The sequence below is a fragment of the Mustelus asterias genome, chromosome 19 (genome assembly GCF_964213995.1).
Source record: "Mustelus asterias chromosome 19, sMusAst1.hap1.1, whole genome shotgun sequence".
In the NCBI taxonomy this organism is placed as follows: Eukaryota; Metazoa; Chordata; class Chondrichthyes; order Carcharhiniformes; family Triakidae; genus Mustelus; species Mustelus asterias.
In genome coordinates, this window is record NC_135819.1 from 32779795 (window position 1) to 32800687 (window position 20893).

Consider the following 20893-nt stretch of genomic DNA (forward strand, 5'->3'; position numbering starts at 1 on the left):
TCATTCTCTGGCAGAATTTGCTGGCTGTTGACAGAGGAACACACTAGGATCTCAAGCCTAACGAGGGGCTTTCTGACAACATGGTCCCCAGAATTGAACCTTACCTATTGGATTACTTAGCAGAAGTATTTCATTGTTTAATTTCTATTTGGAATAAGGTTATCCCACAGGTTGTTTTCTCTACACTGATATTCAGTTAAAAGTAAGCAAGACAGGAAAAAGAAAGCAACAAAGTGTATTATCACATTACCAGTTGTGAGAAATCAGTGTTGGATTATTACTGAATAATGTAGCGGCTTTCTGATGATGTATTATTCCTTCTGAGCAAATAGCAAAGTGTTGTTTGATCTCATGGAGACTGTTTTCTCATATTCAGAGATATATTTAGATACAGAGCTGGTGTTGTGTGAAAAACAGGAAGCCTTTCTTTCGACCTGCGTGATATCTGTTTAAAAGAAGCAAAGCTCGGTGTAATTTCCACATTTCTTTTGGTGAGCAATTTTGTGGGCTCTCCGCGAATGTTCGGCAGACCAATGTCACAGGTTCCAGCTGAAGGGCAGGATTTGCAGTCCCGCTTGCCACCGGGATTGTCCGGTCACATCAAAAGTCGATGGACCTTGGCAGCTAAATCTCATTACATCTTATATTCATCCGTGGGACGTGGGCGTCACTGGCTGGGCCAGCATTTATTGTCCATTCCCAGTTGCCCGAGGGTAGTTGAGTATCAACCACTGTGGCTCTGGAGTCGCATATAAACCAAATCGGGTAAGGACGGCAGATTTCCTTCCCTGTAAAGGACATTAGTGAACCAGATGGGTTTTCTGACAAACAACAATGGCTTCATAGTCATCAGTAGATTCTTAATTCCAGATATTTTTTATTAAATTCAAATTCCATCGTCTGCCGTGGAGGGATTCGAACCCGGGTCCCCAGAACATTAGCTGAGTTTCTGGATTAATAGTCTAATGATAATACCACTCGGCCATCACCTCCTCTGCTGTGGGGCCTACCGCCCAGCATCCAAATAACCCGCCTGTTTCGGGCAGTAGTCCTGATTTCTAACACCTAAGACCCCAATTGCTATTTTGGGTCAGAATCTGTGTCAGACGAACAGGCCTGTTCCAACACCAGCCTTTGGAATTGTTTTCGTAGGGCCGGGAGGAGTGAGATGTTACAAAACAATTATCTGGGTCCTGCTGGGCGGGGTTGGGGCACTTCCCTCCTTTGCAGGACACCCACCTCATGCACCTACTTCGAAGACAGCTACAAGGTGCTCCAATACTGTTCAGTCCTCATCTGGAAAGCTTGCATCTGGATATCCATGGGCCGTGCCAGGAACAGAACCATGGACAAGTCACAGCACAGAAGGAGGCCATTCAGCCCATTCTGTCCATGCCAGCCCGAGCACACCGGGGTGCACTTTCTAATCCCACTTTCCTGCAACCAGCCAATAAGCCTGTACCTTACAGCACTTAAGGTGCAGATCCAGGTACTTTTTCAATAGGTTTAGGGTCTCTACCTTCACCACCAACTCAGGCAGCGAATTCCAGACACCACCAGCCTTGACGTAATAGAGTTCTTCCTCATGTGTGTCCTTTTTCAGACAGCAACAGCTTAGACCTTAGCACGCCACCTCTCAGCGTATCAGGAAACCTTTCCACCAATCCTCCTCAAGCCGCGAGCATTAGTAGGACATGCAACAGTCACAGTTTAACTGACCAATGATCTCATCCATTGGACAGTGGGCAGGAAATGCTGTACGTCCGTCCAGCAGGCCAGCCAATCATCGGTGTGAGGCCTTGCTACTCTGCGGTCAAATTCTCCCAATAGGGAAGCATTTAGAGGTGCCCCGTACACGCAGAGTCAGGGCCTGTTTGACTCAGTGTGTTTAGCCTTTGCGTAGATTTTCAAATGCATCGTCTCAATTTGGGAAAGCACATTGAATCCCACTCTAGAGGAATAGCAATAGTCAGGAGGTGTCCCTGCTGCTTTCAGAAGGTTAGCAGTTGAGATCAGATAGTTCTGAATTGTGCGGGCCCAAGGAGGCAGCAAGGCATATTCCGAAAGCAACTTTCTAGTGCGACAAACAGCAACCTGTGTCGGCAATAAAGAGATGGAACAATGAATGGCAAACTGGTTTATTGTGCAAAGCAGTGCGTGCGTTAGGCTGACATTTTACACAGGCTCTCGAGGTTTCAGCTGACATTTTAAAAAGCTTCTGAGGAGTTCTTAATATACAAACAAAATCTCGCCTTAATAAGTTACTCTGTGATGGTTCCTGACCAAAGGAATACATTTGATGTTCTGCTGCTTCTTTTAGTATGCAAAGATTACAAAGATTCCCGTGACTACACAGGAGTTGAAATTCAATACTGGGTAGATAAGCTTTTGCTCATGGAGTGACGGGTGCTTTGAGAACTGATGTCAATCTATAAATTGGCCTTTTTGAGTCAGCCAATTTGTGCTTTTTATCATTTTATCCTCCTTTCTACATTGTCTTTTTGCTGTTTGGGGTTCTTACTGCAGGTGCTCCCTCTCCCTATCCCTGTAACCTCCTCCAGCCCTACAACCCTCTGAGAATTCGGTGTTCCTCCATGGTGGTTAGCACTGCTGCCTCACAGCACCAGGGGCCAGGGTTCGATTCCTGGCTTGGGTCACTGTCTGTGTGGAGTCTGCACGTTCTCCCCAGTGGCCCGGTTTCCTCCCACAGTCCGAAAGACGTACTGGTTAGGTGCACTGGCCGTGCTAAATTCTCCCTCAGTGTACCCGAACAGGCCCCGGAGTGTGGCGACTAGGGGATTTTCACAGTAACTTCATTGCAGTGTTAATGTAAGCGTGACACTAATAAATAAACTTAAATTTGAAACTTCCCTCACTCCAACATTGGCAACCGTTCCCCCCCAGTTTGTCAGGCCATAACCTCTGGCATTACCTCCCTTAACCTCTCCACCATGCCATCTCTCTCTCTCTTCTCCTTAAGCTGCTCCTTAAGATCTACCTCTGTGGCCAGGCTTTAGATACCCTGCCCGAATAATATCTCCTTAGGTGGCCTCGATTCAGCAGTTAGTCTGATTACGCTCTTGGGGAACAGGTTTTCGATGTTAAAGACATTATATAAATGCATACTGTTATTGTTGTTCTGCAATTGTCATGTTGCAACTGGAAGACATTTAGCCCCAAGGTGGCAGAGGTCAAAGAGACAAAGATGTAGACAAATTGATTAAACAGTGACCAGAAGAAACAGCAGTTTAGGAAGGGATATTATAAAAGCAGAATGCACCCTTATTCACTGGAGATCCATGAAGCTATCCTGTGGCAAAACTGAAGGAACAGTTCCAAAATAAAACAGCTACCAAGTTAAATTCACTCGGTACAAAAAGGAGAACGTCTTCTGAATTTAATCGCATGATTGTTGATCTCGATATTTTCGATTGGTGGGTTGTCCTCTTTTTTTTAAAAAAAAAGCGTTGGTCCATTTGTTCGTTTCCTTTTTCTTGGTGAGCGTGTATTAGGAAGCGAGCAGCATCAGACAAAGGGGTCACTGTTGTAGCTCTGGCAGTTTGGATGGCTGCTGAAGGGCAGCTGTGTGCTCACAGAGGTAGGCTTCATCGAACGAGGGCCTTGTGAGGCAGTGATCTCATTGAGGGCCTCCAATACTGCTCACTGTGCAAAACCTGGGAGGCCAGTGCTGACTCACACACATCATGCTTCCGTCAGGTATTGTAGAGTGGCCAGGGAGCATTACCTGTGGGGCACTCACTCCATTCTTGCGGCCGCGTCGGGCACTTGACAGCGTAGGACGCCTCCTGTGGCCCGTGCACAATGCCGTGCGCAATGTTTCCTGTGCCAAAGGAGCCTGACACAGTTGTTCCAGACTTTTCTCATCATGACTCTAATCCTCAGATGATTCTCCAGGAAAGTATTCATTTTTGGAGCCTGGAAGGAGAGAGATGGGAAGGATGTTGGCCAGGAGTAAAGTGACTAATAATTCTTCGTAACAAACATATTAACGCAAGTGTCAAGCTCTGGTCGAGCTTTGAAGGAGTCACTGAGACTGTGTGAAGGAGATGGATCACCACTCAAAGTGGGGTGTCAGGGACAGGTGGCTTTCTCTGGGCAGAGGATCTTGGCAGCTGTTTTAAGGAAGAGGGATTCTATGTGTCAGATGGACAGCACGGTGGCACAGTAGTTAGCACTGCTGCCTCACAGCGCCAGGGACCCAGGTACGATTCCAGCCTTGGGTCACTGTCTGTGTGGAGTTGGTACCTTCTCCCCGTGTCTGCATGGGTTTCCTCCGGGTGCTCTGGTTTCCTCTCTCAGTCCAGAGATGTGCAGGTTAGATGGATTGGCCATGCAAAATTGCCCCTTAGTGGCGGAGGAACTAGCAGGGTAAATACGTGGGGTTACGGGGATAAGACCTGGATGGGATTGTTGTTGGTGCAGGCTCGATGGGCCGAATGGCCTCCTTCTGCACTGTAGGGATTCTATGATTTCCCTGGATGTTGAGGTTTTTTACTAGAGTAGAGGGGCAAGTATTTCAGTTGAACGTTTTGCTCTGATCTGGGAGCGTTCAGTGCTAACACAGCCTCCCCAAAGCGCAAAACCCCTAGTGGTATTTCAGCCATGCAATCTTGCCTCTGAGTCAGAAAGTTCATGTTCTACTCCAATCTAGGCTTAGAGCTCGGTGCAGTGCTGAGAGAGTGCTGCACTGTCAGAGGCGCGACACAGTCTTCCTGTTGCAATGCTAACCTGCTCTCCTCAGGTGGCTGCTTAGGATCCATGGCACCATCGTCTGAAAAGAAAGAATGTGCAGGGTTACAGGGCGAAGGCGGATGGGAATGGTACTAGGTTACTCATTCGGAGATACAGTGCAGGCACGATGGGCCAAATGGCCTCCTCCTGCGCTGCCACAGTCCTGTGATTCTGCAGCTTTTGAAGGAGAGCAGGGTGCTGTTGCTAAATTGTCTTCCCAGTGGCCCAATTTGTTCCTCAACCAACATCACAGTGACATGTTGGCCAGAATTCTCCGACCTCGCCCATGGCTGGGATTCTCCGGTCCCGCTGCAGTGAATGGAGTTTTGACTGAGCGCCAAATTCTCCGTTCTCGCTGGCAGCGGCCGGGGGATGTGAAAGGCCAGAGCATTCTGGCCATTATCTGGTCATTGCTACGTTGCTGACTGTGAGCTGGCCGCGCGCGTTTTCTACATTGGCTTACACTTCGGGAGCACGCCATTGGTTGCGACGCGCTTGGGAACATCCTGAGGTTAGTGCAGTGAACTCCATCCTTGGAAAGAGGCGAAGGTTGGGCCCTTCCCTTACACTGTGGGAAACGGGCACGGCAAGAAATGATTTCTGCATCCAAAAAGCAAATGCTAACTTATGTCACTAGTTTTACATTGAGAAGGGAATGGTTAATGCTGGCTATCCGGTTAAAATAAAAACTGTTTGCAAGGAGGATGTAGGGGAGAGGCGGTGGAAGCGCACAGACCTCCAGAAGGTCAGCCACTTGAAGCTGCCTCAAGAATTCCATTGGGGCGGCCAAGAGAGAACTCGAAGGAAGTCTGCCTGGTGACACCCCTGAGACGCACTGTGGAGGTGGGAGCAGGTGGTGCACTAAGTGTAATCAACAGTTTAATGTGGCAGCCTGCTCTGTTAACGGTGAACAGCCAAGTTACATCGTGTGATGCAAGGATGGCACCACCCAGCTGCCGAAAGCTGATCTAGCACCATCTTCGGGAAGAGTTCTGCTGCCCGGCGCACGGCGGACACTGCCCGCTCACTGCTGCCAACTGAGATGTGATAAGGGGCGGACGCAGGGAAAAATCCTGACCCTGGTGGCTTGTGCGCCCCTTTATTTATTTATTTATTAAGTATCACAAGTAGGCTCACATTAACACTGCAATGAAGTTACTGTGAAAATCCCCGAGTCACCACACTCCGGCGCCTGTTCGGGTACACCTAGGGAGAATTTAACAAGGCCAATCAGCACGTCTTTCAGACTGTAGGAGGAAACCAGAGCACCCGGAGGAAACCCACGCAGACACGGGGGAGAATGTGCAAACTCCACACAGTGACCCAAGCCGGGAATTGAACCCGTGTCCCTGGCACTGTGAGGCTGCAGTGCTAACTCTTGTTCACTGGGTGAAGTTAAAAAGAAAACCTGGGGCGAGAGGTGGTGGCGGGGGGGGGGCAGTGTCGGAGGGACGGGGGAATCAATTTGTAACTGGACGTCATTACACTAATTTCTGAGTGGAACTCTAGGTACAGGACTCCTAATGAGAGGGACAGCCTCTCACAGCGTTAGAAACACATATTTTGGTTGGAGAGCTTTTTAAGGCACCCCTGGTAACGGCATAAGTGGGTCAGTTTAGCTCAGTTGGCTGGACAGCTGGTTAGTGATGCAGAACGAAACCAACGGCGTGGGTTCAATTCCCGTACCGGCTGAGGTTATCAGTGAAGGCCCAGCCTTCTTAACCTTGCCCCTCGCCTGAGGTGTGGTGATCCTCAGGTTAAATCACCTCCAGTCAACTCTCCCCCTCAAAGGAGCGTGTGGTCTAAGGTCATGTGGGACTCTGGCGACTTTACCTTTCCTGGTAACTGCATAAAGCAGAGAGATTGCTGAGTAATTCCTAAATTTAGTGGTTCTGGTATTGCTGTTGTACCAGGATAATCAAAAAAAAAACCTTCTCTCCGTAACAAAGGAAACCTCCCGGTTTCCCCCCACACTCCAAAGATGTGTGGGTTAGATTGATTGGCCATGCTAAATTACCCCTTAGTGTCAGGGGGTTTAGCAGGGTAAATATGTGGGATTATGGGATAAAGTGGGATTGTTGTCGGTGCAGGGATTCTAAGATTCTATGATCTTATGATTCTAACCCTGCCCTGGGAGCTGCAAAAATCAAGATGGCCTCTTCCAGGCTTCCATTCCTCTTGGATCATGCCAGCCAGATGGCAGCTTTCCTATTCGTCACCCCTTCTGTTTTCATTACAAACAACTCTTCCGGAAGCTGATTTTGAAAAACCTCCGGAATATAATCAAGGACAATAAGAGCCACACACTTGGCTTCACATCCCCATACATCCATGTGCTGCTGGCTCCCAGTGCTTGATCATTTTGGACAGTTTATGAAGTAATGTCATTGATGACGAATCAGAGAATCACTTTCAATGGCTTCTGCTTCTGCTGCCCTGCTGGTGCCTCTGATTTCACCCAAGGTTCGATCCTTGGCCACACCTATTTCTCATCCAAGTACTGTTCCTTGGGACAGAGTTTTAACATAAGAACAAGGAGCGGGAGTAGGCAATTCAGTCCCCCAAGCCTGCTCCGTCATTCAATAAGATTATTGCTGATCTCATCTCTGTCTCAACTCCACCTTCCTGCCCATTCCCCATAATCCGTCATCCCATTACTAATTAAAAATCTAGCTATCTCCTCCTTCAATTTGTTTTACATTAAAGGCACTACATAAAATACATTGTTGTTGCAATGTTGAAAGATAACTGTCAACCTGAAGATTTCCAAAGGTGTGCCGGTTAGGTGGTTTGGCCGTGCTAAATTTCCCCTTAGTGACGGGGGGACTGGCTAGGGTAAAAGCATGGGGATAGGGCCTGGGTGGGATTGTGGTCGGTGCAGACTCGATGGGCCAAATGGCTTCCCTCTGCACTGTAGGATTCTATGATTTTGATGGACATCTGTTTTGTCAGCTGAGTGACTGGTATGCAGCGAGACCAGAATCCACCACGTGTGGCCTTTGTGGAACTCACCCAAATGCCATCGCAATGAAAATGGAGCTCTGAAGAAGAGTCATACCAACTCGAAAACGTTAACTGTTTCTCTCCCCACAGGTGCCGCCAGGCCTGCTGGGTGAGATTTTACAACCTCGCTCGTCCCGAAACCATAAAATCCCGCCCGAGGTCAATGGACCTTCCTATGGTCCGCAGGTCCGCCCCTCGCCCACTCCGATTCCCGTGTCGGGTAAATTTCCGGCCGCTGAGCTTTTTTTTTCCTTGCATTTCCTGCCTTTATTTCTCGTGGAAATCACTGTCTGGGGGTTTCCCAATGGATCAGGAGGGCCACATGCTTTCAGCGCTTCTTCCACTTTAAGTGGGTGAGGATTTTGCTAAAGTATTTAAATTGGGGTTACCTCCCTGTGCTAAGGACAAGTTTGGTCTTTCATTGGATGGGAATGCATGCTGTAGGCATCGGAACTGACTGGCTGGATCAACAACTCTTAAAGGCACCTCACCAGGCATCTCCATGGTGACACAGCGGGCGGACGGTGACACAGTGGTTAACACTGCTGCCTCACAGCACCAGGGACCCAGGTTCAATTCCGGCCTCGGGACACTGTCTGTATGGAGTTTGCACGTTCTCCCCGTGTCTGCGTGGGTTTACTCCAGATGCTCCGGTTCCCTCCCACAGTCCAAAGATGCACGGGTTAGGTTGATTGGCCACGCTAAATTGAACCTAGTTTCAAGGGATTAGCAGCGTAAATATGTGGGGTTACGAGAATGGGGCCTGGGTGGGATTGTGGTCAGTGAAAACTCGATGGGCCGAATGTCCTTCTGCATGTAGGGGTCCTATAACATGCTATTCTAAGTGCTTCAAATCCACCTCACCATTGATTTTGTTTCCTCTTGGATCCCAACCCAGGGTGGATCCCTCACCCCCATCCACTCCCCAAAATGTTGTCCCTATCCTCCCCTTTAAGGCCCACATCCAGCTTGGCTTGATGCAGTCCTGCGGTTGAATTGCAACTCCTTCTTGGTGGAATTCAATGGACCATTTTGCTTCACTTCCTGTCAGTTCAGTTGCATTAGTTTACAAAGGTCACGCAGTTCATCTTGTCTATAAGCTGCTAATTTGCATTATTACAGCATTGGACGGAATAACTTACTGTCAATAGGAGTGTTAATGTGACCAATAAATGGCTTTGTAATTGTTGGGTAGCAACTCTGTATAATTAACATGTGTATTTACTATTCAAATAGACCAACAGCTGCTGACTGGACAATCCCCCAGCCCTCTTTTCCAGCAATATTAATTCAGCTCCTTCACAAGGTCAGGCTCAATAACAACGGCACCAAAAAAAAACAAATGTTTTCATATTAATATCAAAAGAGAGACAGAAGTGGGCCACAATCCAAAAAGGATGTCTGGAACTCAGTCCTAACTCTTAGGGGTTGATAGATAAGGGCTCGCGATGGTGAATTTTCCTCCTTGTAAGTACCTCAAAGAGACCATTTTGGGAACTTGCACTCCTGGGATTTTTCCATGTCCCCCGGTTTAATTTTCCCGTCTGCTAAAATCGTGGGAAGGTTGGGAGCACAAATGCTCGACCTGAGCCCCAAGCGGATGACATTCTAAAGTTTAAAGTTTATTTATTAGTTACAAGGAAGGCTTACATTAACACTGCAATGAAGTTACTGTGAAATTCCCCTAGTCACCACACTCCAGCGCCTGTTTGGGTCAGTGCACCTAACCAGCACGTCTTTCAGAATGTGGGAGGAAACCCACGCAGACACGGGGAGAATGTGCAAACTCCACACACTGACCCAAGCCGGGAATCGAACCTGGGTCCCTGGCGCTGTGAAGCAGCAATGCTAACTACTATGCTACCGTGCCACCCCCTGGAAAGCATCTGGGGCAATGCACACTGCCTCCAGTGTTGCATTGAAAAGTCAGCTGATATTACAGGCTCAATCCCACCACCTTCTGATTTAGAGTAAGTGGCTCAGTGTATTGCAAAATATTCCCAACCCATTATGTTTGTGTAGTTGCTACACCCTCTGAGCAATGTAGTCCCTGTTTGATCTGTAGCTGAACATTGACGCCTGGGGTGTGCATATGACTCACATTGGGAAAAGTCAGCACTGCTGGCTTAAGGAAGCCAGGCCTAACTGTGTCCCCGTCTTCCCAACCACATGTTGCCATGAATCTTTGCCGTGACTCACCTGTTCCAATCTCTTGTGCTAACACAGGCTCTCGCTGGAAGGCCATGACGAACCTGGAGAAGCAGCCGTACTATGAGGAACAAGCCAGACTCAGCAAGCAGCACCTGGAGAGGTACCCGGATTACAAGTACAAGCCGCGACCAAAGCGTACCTGTGTGGTCGATGGCAAGAAGTTAAGGATTGGGGAATACAAAGCATTGATGCGCAACAGGCGTCAAGAAATGCGACAGTTTTTTACTGTTGGGTAAGAAAAATTATCCTTCCAATCATCACAAAGTCTGCAACGTTTTCTCCAAGTAGTTGTCCAAGCTCTGCGTATATGAGGGATGGGGCAGTGTGCTAGTTAACCAAATCTCAGCACCAGCGAAGGGTCCAAGAAGGATTCCTCACTTGATTGTATTGTCAACCCCTATACTGTAAAAGAACAAAGAACAATACAGCACAGGAACAGGCCCTTCAGCCCACCAAGCCTGCACCGATACACTGTTACTATCCCTCTGTTCACTTCCTGTTCATGTGCCTTATCGAGATACACTCTGAATGTTGCTAATGTGCCTGCTTCCACCACCTCCACTGGCACTGCGTTCCAGGCACCCGCCACCCTCTGTGTGAAAAACCTTCCCCGCACGTCTTCCCTAAACTAGGGGGGGGGGGAGAAGCAAGCAGGGAAAAAGTGCTTCTCTGAAGGCTGATAGAGAAAATGACACGGTCACTTCTAATGTCCTGCTTGTACACTCCCCATTCAATTATTTTCTCCCACTTTTTCACTCAAAGGCACAAGGGTGGAGATTTTACTAGGATTTTACTGGCATTGGGCAACACGGTGGCACAGTGGTTCGCACTGCTGCCTCACAGCACCAGGGACCCGGGTTCAATTCTGGTCTTAGGTCACTGCCTGTGTGGAGTCTGCACGTTCTCCACTTTTCTGTGTAGGTTTCCTCCGGGTGCTCCAGTTTCCCCTCTCAGTCCAAAGATGTGCGGGTTAGATTGATTGGCCATGCTAAATTGCCCCTTAGTGTCAGGGGGACTAACAGGGTAATTGCATGGGGTTACGGGGATAGGGCCTGGGTGGAACTGGTGCAGACTCGATGGTAAATGGCCTCCTACTGTACTGTAGGATTCTATGATTCTCCATTGTCTTGCTGCAGGTTTGACAGAAGATTGGTGGAAGCCAGGCAGAGAGTGTTCATTTGCATCTTTTTCCTGGGATTAGAGTGTTACAGTATGAAATCTTAGTAAAAGAGCAGGCCATTCAGCCCCTCAAGCCTGTTCCACCACTCAATTAGATCATGGTTGACTGCTGCTCAACTTACCTGACTTCACTCCCTATCACCATGATAAACTTGACCAACAAAAGTCTACCCATCGAAGCATTGAAAGCTCCAATTGCGCCCAGCGCCCACAGCCTTTTGGGGGCAGGAGTTCTGGATTTGTACGGCCATTGGTGTGAAAATCATTCAGTCCAAAATGTGCTGGCTCGAGTTTAAAGATTACATCCACTTTTTCTTGTTCTCCCCCGCCAGAGGAAATGCACTCTGTGAATCTTCCCTCTCCAATCCCTTTATCGATTTAAACATCTCAGTTAGTGCACCCCCCCTCAACCTCATAAACAAAAGGAAAATAAACTCATAATTTAACCCAGTGGTGGGCAACCTCTGGCCTGGGGGCCACATGCGGCCCATCGGGGTTCTGAGTGCGGCCCCACGAGACATTGTGTTGACTGTTGCCCACGCACAGAGTTGCCACATTCCACTGATTCCCGTCCGTGTAGCTTTCTCCTACCGGTGTGACTGGAGTGATTCGCACGTAAAGCAAGGGCGAGTGAGGTGAGGTGCGTGCTGATTGCTCACAACATTGACTGTGAGAGCCGTGTGCTCCCTCTGTGTCCAAAGTGTCAATATTTCTTCTGTTTTTACCACTTGAAGTTGATGACGATTCTATTCACATATAATTGATTAAGCATTTTCTATACCTTGTTATGAAATATTTGGCGTGTATTTAAACGGATTTCATTCTATTCATAGGGTCATGGTTAGTGAACAAGCCTGACTTCAATCTTGCCGCCCACTGAGATAATGGGGGGCCACTCATGCGGCTCACTCACTAGCCTAGGTTGCCCATCACTGGTTTAACCCCTTAAACTCCGTTATTGCTGTGGTGAATCTGGCAGATCAGGAGAAATCCTATCCGTCTGAATCATCCTGGGATAATGCCAAGCAACGTAGGCCTGGGTTTAAACTTGGAACCTTTTCTTGTTGTACCAACTCATTAGCAGATTGGGCAGTGGCTTTTATACTAAACCATTGGGCAGATTCATTTCCCCTTGCACCATGGCAATACGAGGGAAAATTTCCTTCATTGTAGAACAGTCTCAAATGTCCCAGGTTTGTGATTTTGTTATAAATGGGCACTGAAGGCTGCCTTGCTCATTCTTGTTATAGAGTCATAGAGGTTTACAGCATTGAAACAGGCCCTTCGGCCCAACTTGTCCATACCGCCCAGTTTTTATCACTAAGCTAGTCAGAATTGCCCATGTTTGGCCCATATCCCTCTATACCCATCTTGCCATGTAACTATCTAAATACTTTTTAAAAGACAAAATTGTACCTGTCTCTACTACTACCTCTGGCAACTTGTTCCAGACACTCACTACCCTCTGAGTAAAAAATTGCCCTTCTGGATTCTTTAGTATCTCTCCCCTTAAACCTATGCCCTCTAGTTTTAGACTCCCCACAGTGCAGAATGAGGCCATTTGGCCCGTCACGTCTGCACCGACCACAATTCAACCCACGCCCTAGTCCCGTAATCTCGCATATTTACCCTGCTAATTCCCCTGACACTAGGGTTAATTAGCATGGCCAATCCACCTGACCCGCACATTTTTAAACTGTGGGAGGAAACCAGAGCATCCGGAGGAAACCCACGCAGACATGGAGAGAATGTGCAAACTCCACACAGACAGTGAGCCAAGGCCGGAAATGAACCCAGGACCCTAGCACTGAGAGGCAGCAATGCTAACGACTGTGCCACCATGCCGCCCTTTGGGAAAAGATATCGACTATCTACCTTATCTATGCCCCTCATTATTTTATAGACCTCTCTAAGATCACCCCTAAGTCACCTATGCTCCAGGGAAAACAGTCCCAGTCTATCCAGCCTCTCTCTATAATTCAAACTTGTTCTTTTTCTCTCTTTTTTAAAGTAATTTTAGAGAGAAAGAGCAGCATTTACCCCAGTTGCACCATGTATAGATGACACTGGGGCACCTCTTGGTGGTGCTGCAATGCGTGTAGTGAGGGCTATCCCATTGTGTGGCTAAGTCAGGAGTTTCAGGACTTTGACCCAGCGACCACGAAGGAACAACAGCAAGAGGTTCCCAGGTTGGCATGACTTGGAGGGGAGCTTGGAGGTGATTGTGTTTCCATGCGGTTGCTGTCCTTGTCCTTCTAGATGGTTGGAAAACCATTCCTGTTAGAAGTAGCTTTGCACCATGTAAGACAAGGGCTGTGACAGTTCTTGCACTGACTCATTGCAAGGACACTTCTGGCTGATGGAACTGCAATGCTGCCAATATACCGCAATTAACTGAGACCCATCTGCCTTTCAGGCTGTTTATTTGACAATGTTATACATCAATGAAACACTGACCTTATATAATTTGTATAATGGAGATGTATACTTCAACATATCTCCCCACTGCTGGGATGTGAACACTGAGAGAGGGGAAATATTAGTTTGCTTTATAAATAGTTGACTTCTGTCAGGGTCTCCTCATGGGGAGAAGGGATGGTTTGGGCCCATTTGTTACGTTCCGTGGTGACAGCGCCGAGTTCTCCAGTGGATACCAACAGATTTTCTCACCACCATATTGAGGCTCTCCAATTTCCTGCCTTGACTATGAATCAGAGTGTGTTGTTATGCTCTTCAATCTACATCCTTAAAGGGCAGTGGAAGCAGATTCGCAACTGACTTTCTAAAGAGAATTAATGACTTGGAAATGGGGAATTTGCAGAGCTGTGGGTGAATAGTCTAGGCATTAGGATTGAAAGGAGAGATCTTTCAGAGAACTGGCAGCCTCTACCATAGGTTGAGTGGCGTCCAGAAACAGAGGCTCTGCAGCCTTCCAGAGGTGGGAGGGTGTAGAATTTACAGAGGGAAAGATGGTGGTGTGGTGGTGAGGTCACTGGATTAGTGGTCCAGAAGCCTGGGTCTGGCTCAAGAGGCAGAGATCCAAGTCGCACCTTGGCGATTGGAATTTTGAATTTAAATTCAATTAAGAAATCTGGAATTAAAAGCAAGTCTCTGTAATGTTGACCACAAAGCCACTGTCGATTGTCGGAAAAACCATCTGGTTCACTAATGTCCTTTAGGAAAGGAAATCTGTTGTCCTTATCTGGTCTGGCCTACATGTGAGTCCAACATAGCTTCTCACTGACATGACCCCACGAAGCACTCAAATTGAAGAGAATGTTGGGCAACAAATGTTGGCCCTGCCAGTGACACCCACACCCCTCTGAAAGAACAATCATTTAAAAATAGCGATGCGTCATGGAAACCGTTGACTTATAAGTGTGGCAAGGGAAAGTGAAGCTTTGCAAGCATAACTGAGCTTACCAACGAGGACCCAAGCCATTATTAACGGACATTTGTCTTTGTGTCGACAGGCAGCAAGGTCAGATCCCCATTACTACGGCCGGAGTGGTGTATCCCGGCGCCATTGCTATGGCAGGGATGCCATCACCTCGCATCCCTTCTGAGCACTCGAGCATGTCCAGCAGCCCGGAGCCCAGCATGCCCGTCATCCAGAGCACTTACAGCCTCAAATCGGGGGAGGCCCAGGTGAAGGATGAGCTGAGGATCAACGACATGAATGGAGGGATGTACGACGAGTACGAGGATGAGGACGAGGAGGACCCAGATGCAGACTACGCCAGTGACGACGCCAGTCAGGTGGCAGTGCAAGCTGACTGACGGGCGAGAGGCCAGAAGCGGCCTCCGGCGAATTGAAATCAGTCTAGCCTGGTGCGTCCTACCAGGGGCCAAGCACATTTTGACTATCTGATACACTGACTGTTACTTAAAACTATTTAGTCTTAATAAACAGGATATAGTCAGAACTCTACTGGCTACTAGACCTCGGCCTATGGTACAGGCATAGGAATAAAATGATAAGCTATGGGTAAAACAATGCCAGTAAAATCAGCTGCTAGCCCTGAGCACTGAAGTCTTACCCTCCTGAGCTTTGTCTAGACTGTCATTCTACAAGGTTCTATAAACTCTCACTCAGGTACAAAGTGCCAACAAGTGGCTTGTGAATGTGTTTTGTTGTTTATTATTTGTGCCACAATAAAAGGTGTTTTTTTTTCTTTTCGTTCGTGTTTTTGGATGGATTAAGGAAAAAAAAGTGTTTTTTTTTTCACTCTCAAGTTACCCTTGTTTGAAAGGAATCTATTTTCTTGAATATCCACACACTGTTGCACCCTCATAGAGTACTTTTTGTTTATTTTTCTCTCTTCTCTTGTTTGTTGCACACCATTTCAAAATGCAACTCTTAGCAAGTGCCAAAATGTCTAATTGTTGGAATTAGTTCATGCTCTTTCCTACAGACTAAAGCTAGGGATATTGTTGGGTCTCAGACAATCCCAGACACCGTTCCACACCAGCAGCTGTAGGAAACTGTAGGTGAAGATCTCAGGTGAAAGGGGGAATAACTGAAGACGTGTGAAACTTTTTATTACGTGGATTCTATATATGTGTGCGTGTGTGTGTGTGGTTGCGGGCGTTATGGTACTTTATAAGGTGTCAGAGACAGTGATAGCAAAGCAGCGTGGGGAAATGAAATTCCAAGTCCTCAAAGTCCACTCCGACTCCATCCGTCACCAAGCCGCCATTTCTAACCCCCCCTCCCCCCACCGCCTCCGCCGCCTCCCCTTGCTGTCATTTCCCAGCAGCCTCGCTGAGGCGGGTCGCTTTCTTTGATCCTCACAAAGTCTTATGTTACCTGTGTTCGAAGCACTTAAAAAAGGAAAGGGGGTGGGTGGGGCGGGGGGGGGGGGGGGGGGGGGGAGATGGGGTGGTGCCGTCAGGGGATAACAAACCAAACATCCAAATCCGGAAGCGAGGCTTAATCCCGCCAGAGTTTGCCCCTTGCCAAAAATGGGCATGGATCTGGCGTCCGGGAAATTAGTTTGAAACGGACGCCATACCTCCAATGGATTTTGGGAGTTAGACATTTTCTTCCTCCTCACCCAAATAAGACGATGTTGGATACAATGAAAATAAAATGGCTTTGTTGTTAAAGGCGGACTAGCTGATCATATACTGCATGTCAGTGTTTAATTTGTATTTTTTTCACTGTATTTTTCAATTTTTAACTGCTTCTTCCTAATAGTGTACAACGATGGTCAGCTATTCCCCGGTTAGTAAGTTATGTATAATTTATTTCCTCAGTTCTATCTAATTGGTTGGCAGTGCAGCATTCTGTAGCTGTAGATATTTAAGCCTGGTAATTTAGATATAAAGTTCTTTCTTTCTTTTTTTTTTGTTCTTTAAGTCCTAGTGATGTCATGTTATGATGTTTAATCAGCAGGCGTGAAAATAATTGGACTGTTTGTTGGGATTGAAATGAGACCATTCTCTTAATCTCATTTCTATTTAATTGTCATGGTCATTTAGAATTGATTCGCTAAAGCACTCTGTAATGAAAAGAAAAGACAAAAAAAAATTGCCGATTTAAAAGAAAAAGAACCAAGTGTTTTTTTTATCACTTTATGTAAAAATGTGAAACCAGTTTTTCTTTGGGTTTTTTTTCCTCTCAACTGTGTGAACAAATTTCTGACTGGTGTGGGGCTTAAGTCTCACATTGGCTGGGACATTTCCACCATTTCTTTTTTGGCGTTCTGTTTATTTATGTGGCTCTAGACTACAAGAGTACTTTGTTTTAGCTCCAGAAAGGTTTCACCATGACTTCATGGAAGTGAGCCGTTAGCGATCTATTTGCCAACAATGGAAACTGTGTCGGAGTTTTGTTATATTTTTTATTTTGCTATTTTTAATTTTATTCCTATTATTTTTTTTTGTTTTGTTTGTTTTTTCGTTCGGAACTCTCGTTTTTTTTGGCTGGCATTTTTGCATTCTGTAATTCCCGATCTCAGACTACTCAGTTCTACTGATGCTGTACTGTTTTTTAAAAAGAAAAAAAATGTATTTATTGGCCATCTTTGGCTCTAAAAATTATTAGACACAGATTGTGTTCAGGAAGACAATCAAATCGAGCGGAGCTTAAAACAAAGTAAACTGAATCTACCATCTCACTTGAAATTTAAAGAAAGATATGTAAATATAACATAGAATTATAGATTTATATTTTGTTCATAACACATAGTGTAATATAAGTTGTATATTTTCATGTTTTTTTGTTTATGTTATCATTCATGCCACAATAAAAGCGAGAGTACTTGTACTCTGAAAAAAAACAAGACATGTGTTAACAGCATCTGTTTCTATCTTACCCCCTATAGCCTTTAGCAGTTACAGGGACTAATAAAAAGAACCTCGTGCTCAGTGCGCCCTCCAAATTTTCTTTGTTCTGCGCACGGCCTGTTTATTCCAGTACGCAGAATCCTGAAATTCTTTTTTTACTGTTTTGCGCGGCTCTGTGACAAGCTGCAAGCGTGTGAGTGGTACCTTCATGGCCGCAAACGCGCCGGCGGTTCAGAGGGGACCACCGATCGTGCTTTATCTCGGGGCCTGTCAGGCATTTGTGGATTTTCTTAATCCGGAAAAGACGAAACGTTGAATGGGGATGTGTTCCATTTCGTCCGCGATGGGGGGGGGGGTTTCTCCATCAGCGGAGGTCAGCACATAGCTAAAAGAAAAAAAAAAGGCCAAAAGTTTATGCCGGGCCTTCTATTGATCGCAGGATGTCCCCAAGTGTTTTTTCAGCCGCTGAGGTAAATTTGAAGTGAATGGCAGGGGGCCAATTTTGCGCACAGCAAGATGCCATGAGCGAACTGCAATACATGGCCAGATCAGTGCAGCAGGAGGCCATTCAGCCCATTGAGCCTGCACCAACAACAATCCCACCCAGACCCTATCTCCCCGTAACCCCACATATTTACCCAATAACTCCCCTGACACGAAGGAGCAATTTGGCATGGCTAATCCACCACACCTGCTCATTTTTGGATTGTGGGAGGAAACTGGAGCACCCGGAGGAAACCCACACATGCGGTTGGTCGATATATTTATATCGGCCAGGGGGACATCCTGCTCCTTTTAAACAGCCATGGGATCCTTTTTAAGAGGACAGATGGAGTGTCTCTTTCTCCCACATCCTCCCTAACCCTAACCCTATAACCCTAACCCTTCTCCACAACTAATGTAGAGGTTAAGGCAGAATCAAAATCAACTAATGTAGAGGTTAAGGCAGAATCAAAATCAACTGGGAGCTGATATCCAGCTTCACTGAAGCAATTAACTATCCCTAATACAAAATCTGGTGTAAAATGAGTTTGTGTACATAGCCAGACAAATTCAGGGACAGGACAACATGTTTACCATATTACTGATACACATCTTTGATTCCATGTTGTTTTTGATCCAATTATGATTATTGCTTTCCTGAAGAATTGTTTCTCCAACTAAGTTTAAGATTAATGTTTGTTTATTTATTTGTGTCACAATTAGGCTGACATTAACGCTGCAATGAATTTACTGTAAAAATCCCCTAGTCACCACAATCCAGCGCCTGTTTGGGTACACTGAGGGAGAATTTAGCATGGCCAATGCACCTAACTAGCACGTCTTTCAGACTGTGGGAGGAAACCGGAGCACCCGGAGGAAACCCATCCAGACACGGGGAGAATGTGCAGACTCCACACAGACAGTGACCCAAACCAGGAATTGAACCTGGGTTCCTGACGTTGTGAGGCAGCAGTGCTAACCACTGTGCCACCCACCTAAGCATCATTTCAACATCCGTGAATTATGATTCCCGCACCCCCTCCGCACGTCCCATTCTCTGTCCATTCTCCCCCCCTTCTATTCCATTAGCAGAAAGATGATTGACTTCCCCACAATTCATTGCCACACATGGGCTCCTCCCCCAACTCACTCAACCACAGTGCAATCTGATCTTCATATCTGCTGCTCCATCCTGATCTTCTCCCCTTACAACCCTGCCACGATATCACTGCCTACCATCTCCCCAACATCACCTTCAACAGATCCTCTGCCAACAGGTGGCACAATGGTTAGCACTGCTGCCTCACAGTACCAGGGACCTGGGTTCGATTCCCGACTTGGGTCACCGTCTGTGCAGAATCTGCATATTCTCCCTGTGTCTGCGTGGGTTTCCTCCCACAGATCAAAGATGTGCAGGTTAGTGGATTAGCCCTGCTAAATTGCTCCTTAGTGTGTGAAGATGTATAGGTTAGGGGGATTAGTGGGATAAATGCATGGGGTATGGAGATAGGATGGGGGTGGGCCTGGGTAAGATGCTCTGTCAGAGGGTCAGTGCAGACTCGATGGGCTGAATGGCCTCCTCCTGCACTATAGGAATTATATATGATTATATATATGCTCTCCTTACAACAACTTGCATTTGTATAGCACTCTGAGCATAGTTAAACAGTTCCAAGGCGTTTCACAGCAGCATTATCGGCTATCTAAGGAGACAAGTGACCACAACTATGATCAAGAAGATAGGTTTTAAGGAGCGTCTTATAGGAACAGAGGTCCATAGAGTAGGGGGGATTTAAGGGAGGGTATTGCAAGTAGTAGAAGGCAGGAAACTGAAGCCACCACCATCAATGGTGGAGTAGGAATACACAAGAAGCCAGAATGGGATGAAGTATTAGAACTCAAGGTTACAAAGACAGGAAGAGGCAAGGCCGTGGAGGGATCTGGGAGGTTACCTGAAGGTGATGTAAGTCAGTGAGCACCGAGCTACTGGCTGGACAGACTTGCCAAGACACATGAACAGAAAATGCTGAAAAATCTCAGTAGGTCTGACAGCATCTGTGGAGAGAGAACAAAGTCAATGTTCCGAGTCCGGCTGACCCTTCGTCAGAGTAATTTGCTTTTATCTTGGCACTTGCCGTGAGCTAAGTTATGGGTGGCAAAGTTTTGGGATGAGTTTATAGAGGGTGGCATGGTGGCACAGCACTGCGGCCTCACAGCGCCAGGGTTCGATTCCGGCCTCGGGTGACAAGGAGTTTGCGCATTCTCTCCGTGTCTACGTGGGTTTCCTCCAGGTGCTCCGGTTTCCTCCCACAGTTTAAAGATGTGCGGGTTAGGTTGATTGGCCATGCTAAATTGCCTCATAGCGTCACCGGGGTTAGCAGGGTAAATATGTTGAGTTACAGGGATAGGGCCTGGGTGAGATTATTGTCATTGCAGACTCGATAGGCCGAATAGCTTCCCTCTGCACTGTAGAGATTCTATGATTAGTATAGAATGAAAAGTGCTGGGTGGGAGGAGTGATGGCAGCCAGGATTGCATTAGAATTGGCAAGTCTAACAAAGGCGTTGGGTTTGATCTTCAGCAGCAGGTAGGGGCAGAGACAGGCGTCGTCACAGAGAGAGAAATGACCAACAGCTCACATCAATTTAAGGCCAAATACAAGGTTTCACAGTGTGTCACTGCCTCAGCTAGTGACCAGGGACAGGGCTAGGGACAGGAGCTAAAGAAAATATTATCTGGCAGTGACTGAGGATTATGGTTTCCCAGTGTTTATTTGAAGGACATTTCTGCTCATCTAGGGTTGCGTGCCAGCAAGCAGTGTGATAAATCAGAGAGAGTGGAGGGGCTGAGATCGATAAACTTCCTGAAATTCTTGTAGGGTAAATATATTTAGGATGCTTCTCCCAGACGGTGAGTCTAGAACCAAGAGACACACTCTCAGAATAAAGGGTAGGCGATTTAAGATTGAGATGAG

General features: G+C 46.8%; 1 protein-coding gene across 2 annotated transcripts in view; it reads left to right on the top strand.

Moving 5' to 3' along the window:
• sox5 (SRY-box transcription factor 5) overlaps positions 1 to 17421 on the top strand; it is a 345783-nt gene extending 328362 nt beyond the window's left edge. For both annotated transcript variants that reach the window (XM_078235294.1, XM_078235293.1), the window contains 2 exons: positions 9982 to 10198; positions 14619 to 17421. In XM_078235294.1, the coding sequence (XP_078091420.1) occupies positions 9982 to 10198; positions 14619 to 14925 (524 nt within the window). In that variant the 3' untranslated portion in view covers positions 14926 to 17421. The remainder of the gene's footprint in view (positions 1 to 9981; positions 10199 to 14618) is intronic.
• The last annotated feature ends 3472 nt before the right edge of the window (positions 17422 to 20893 follow it).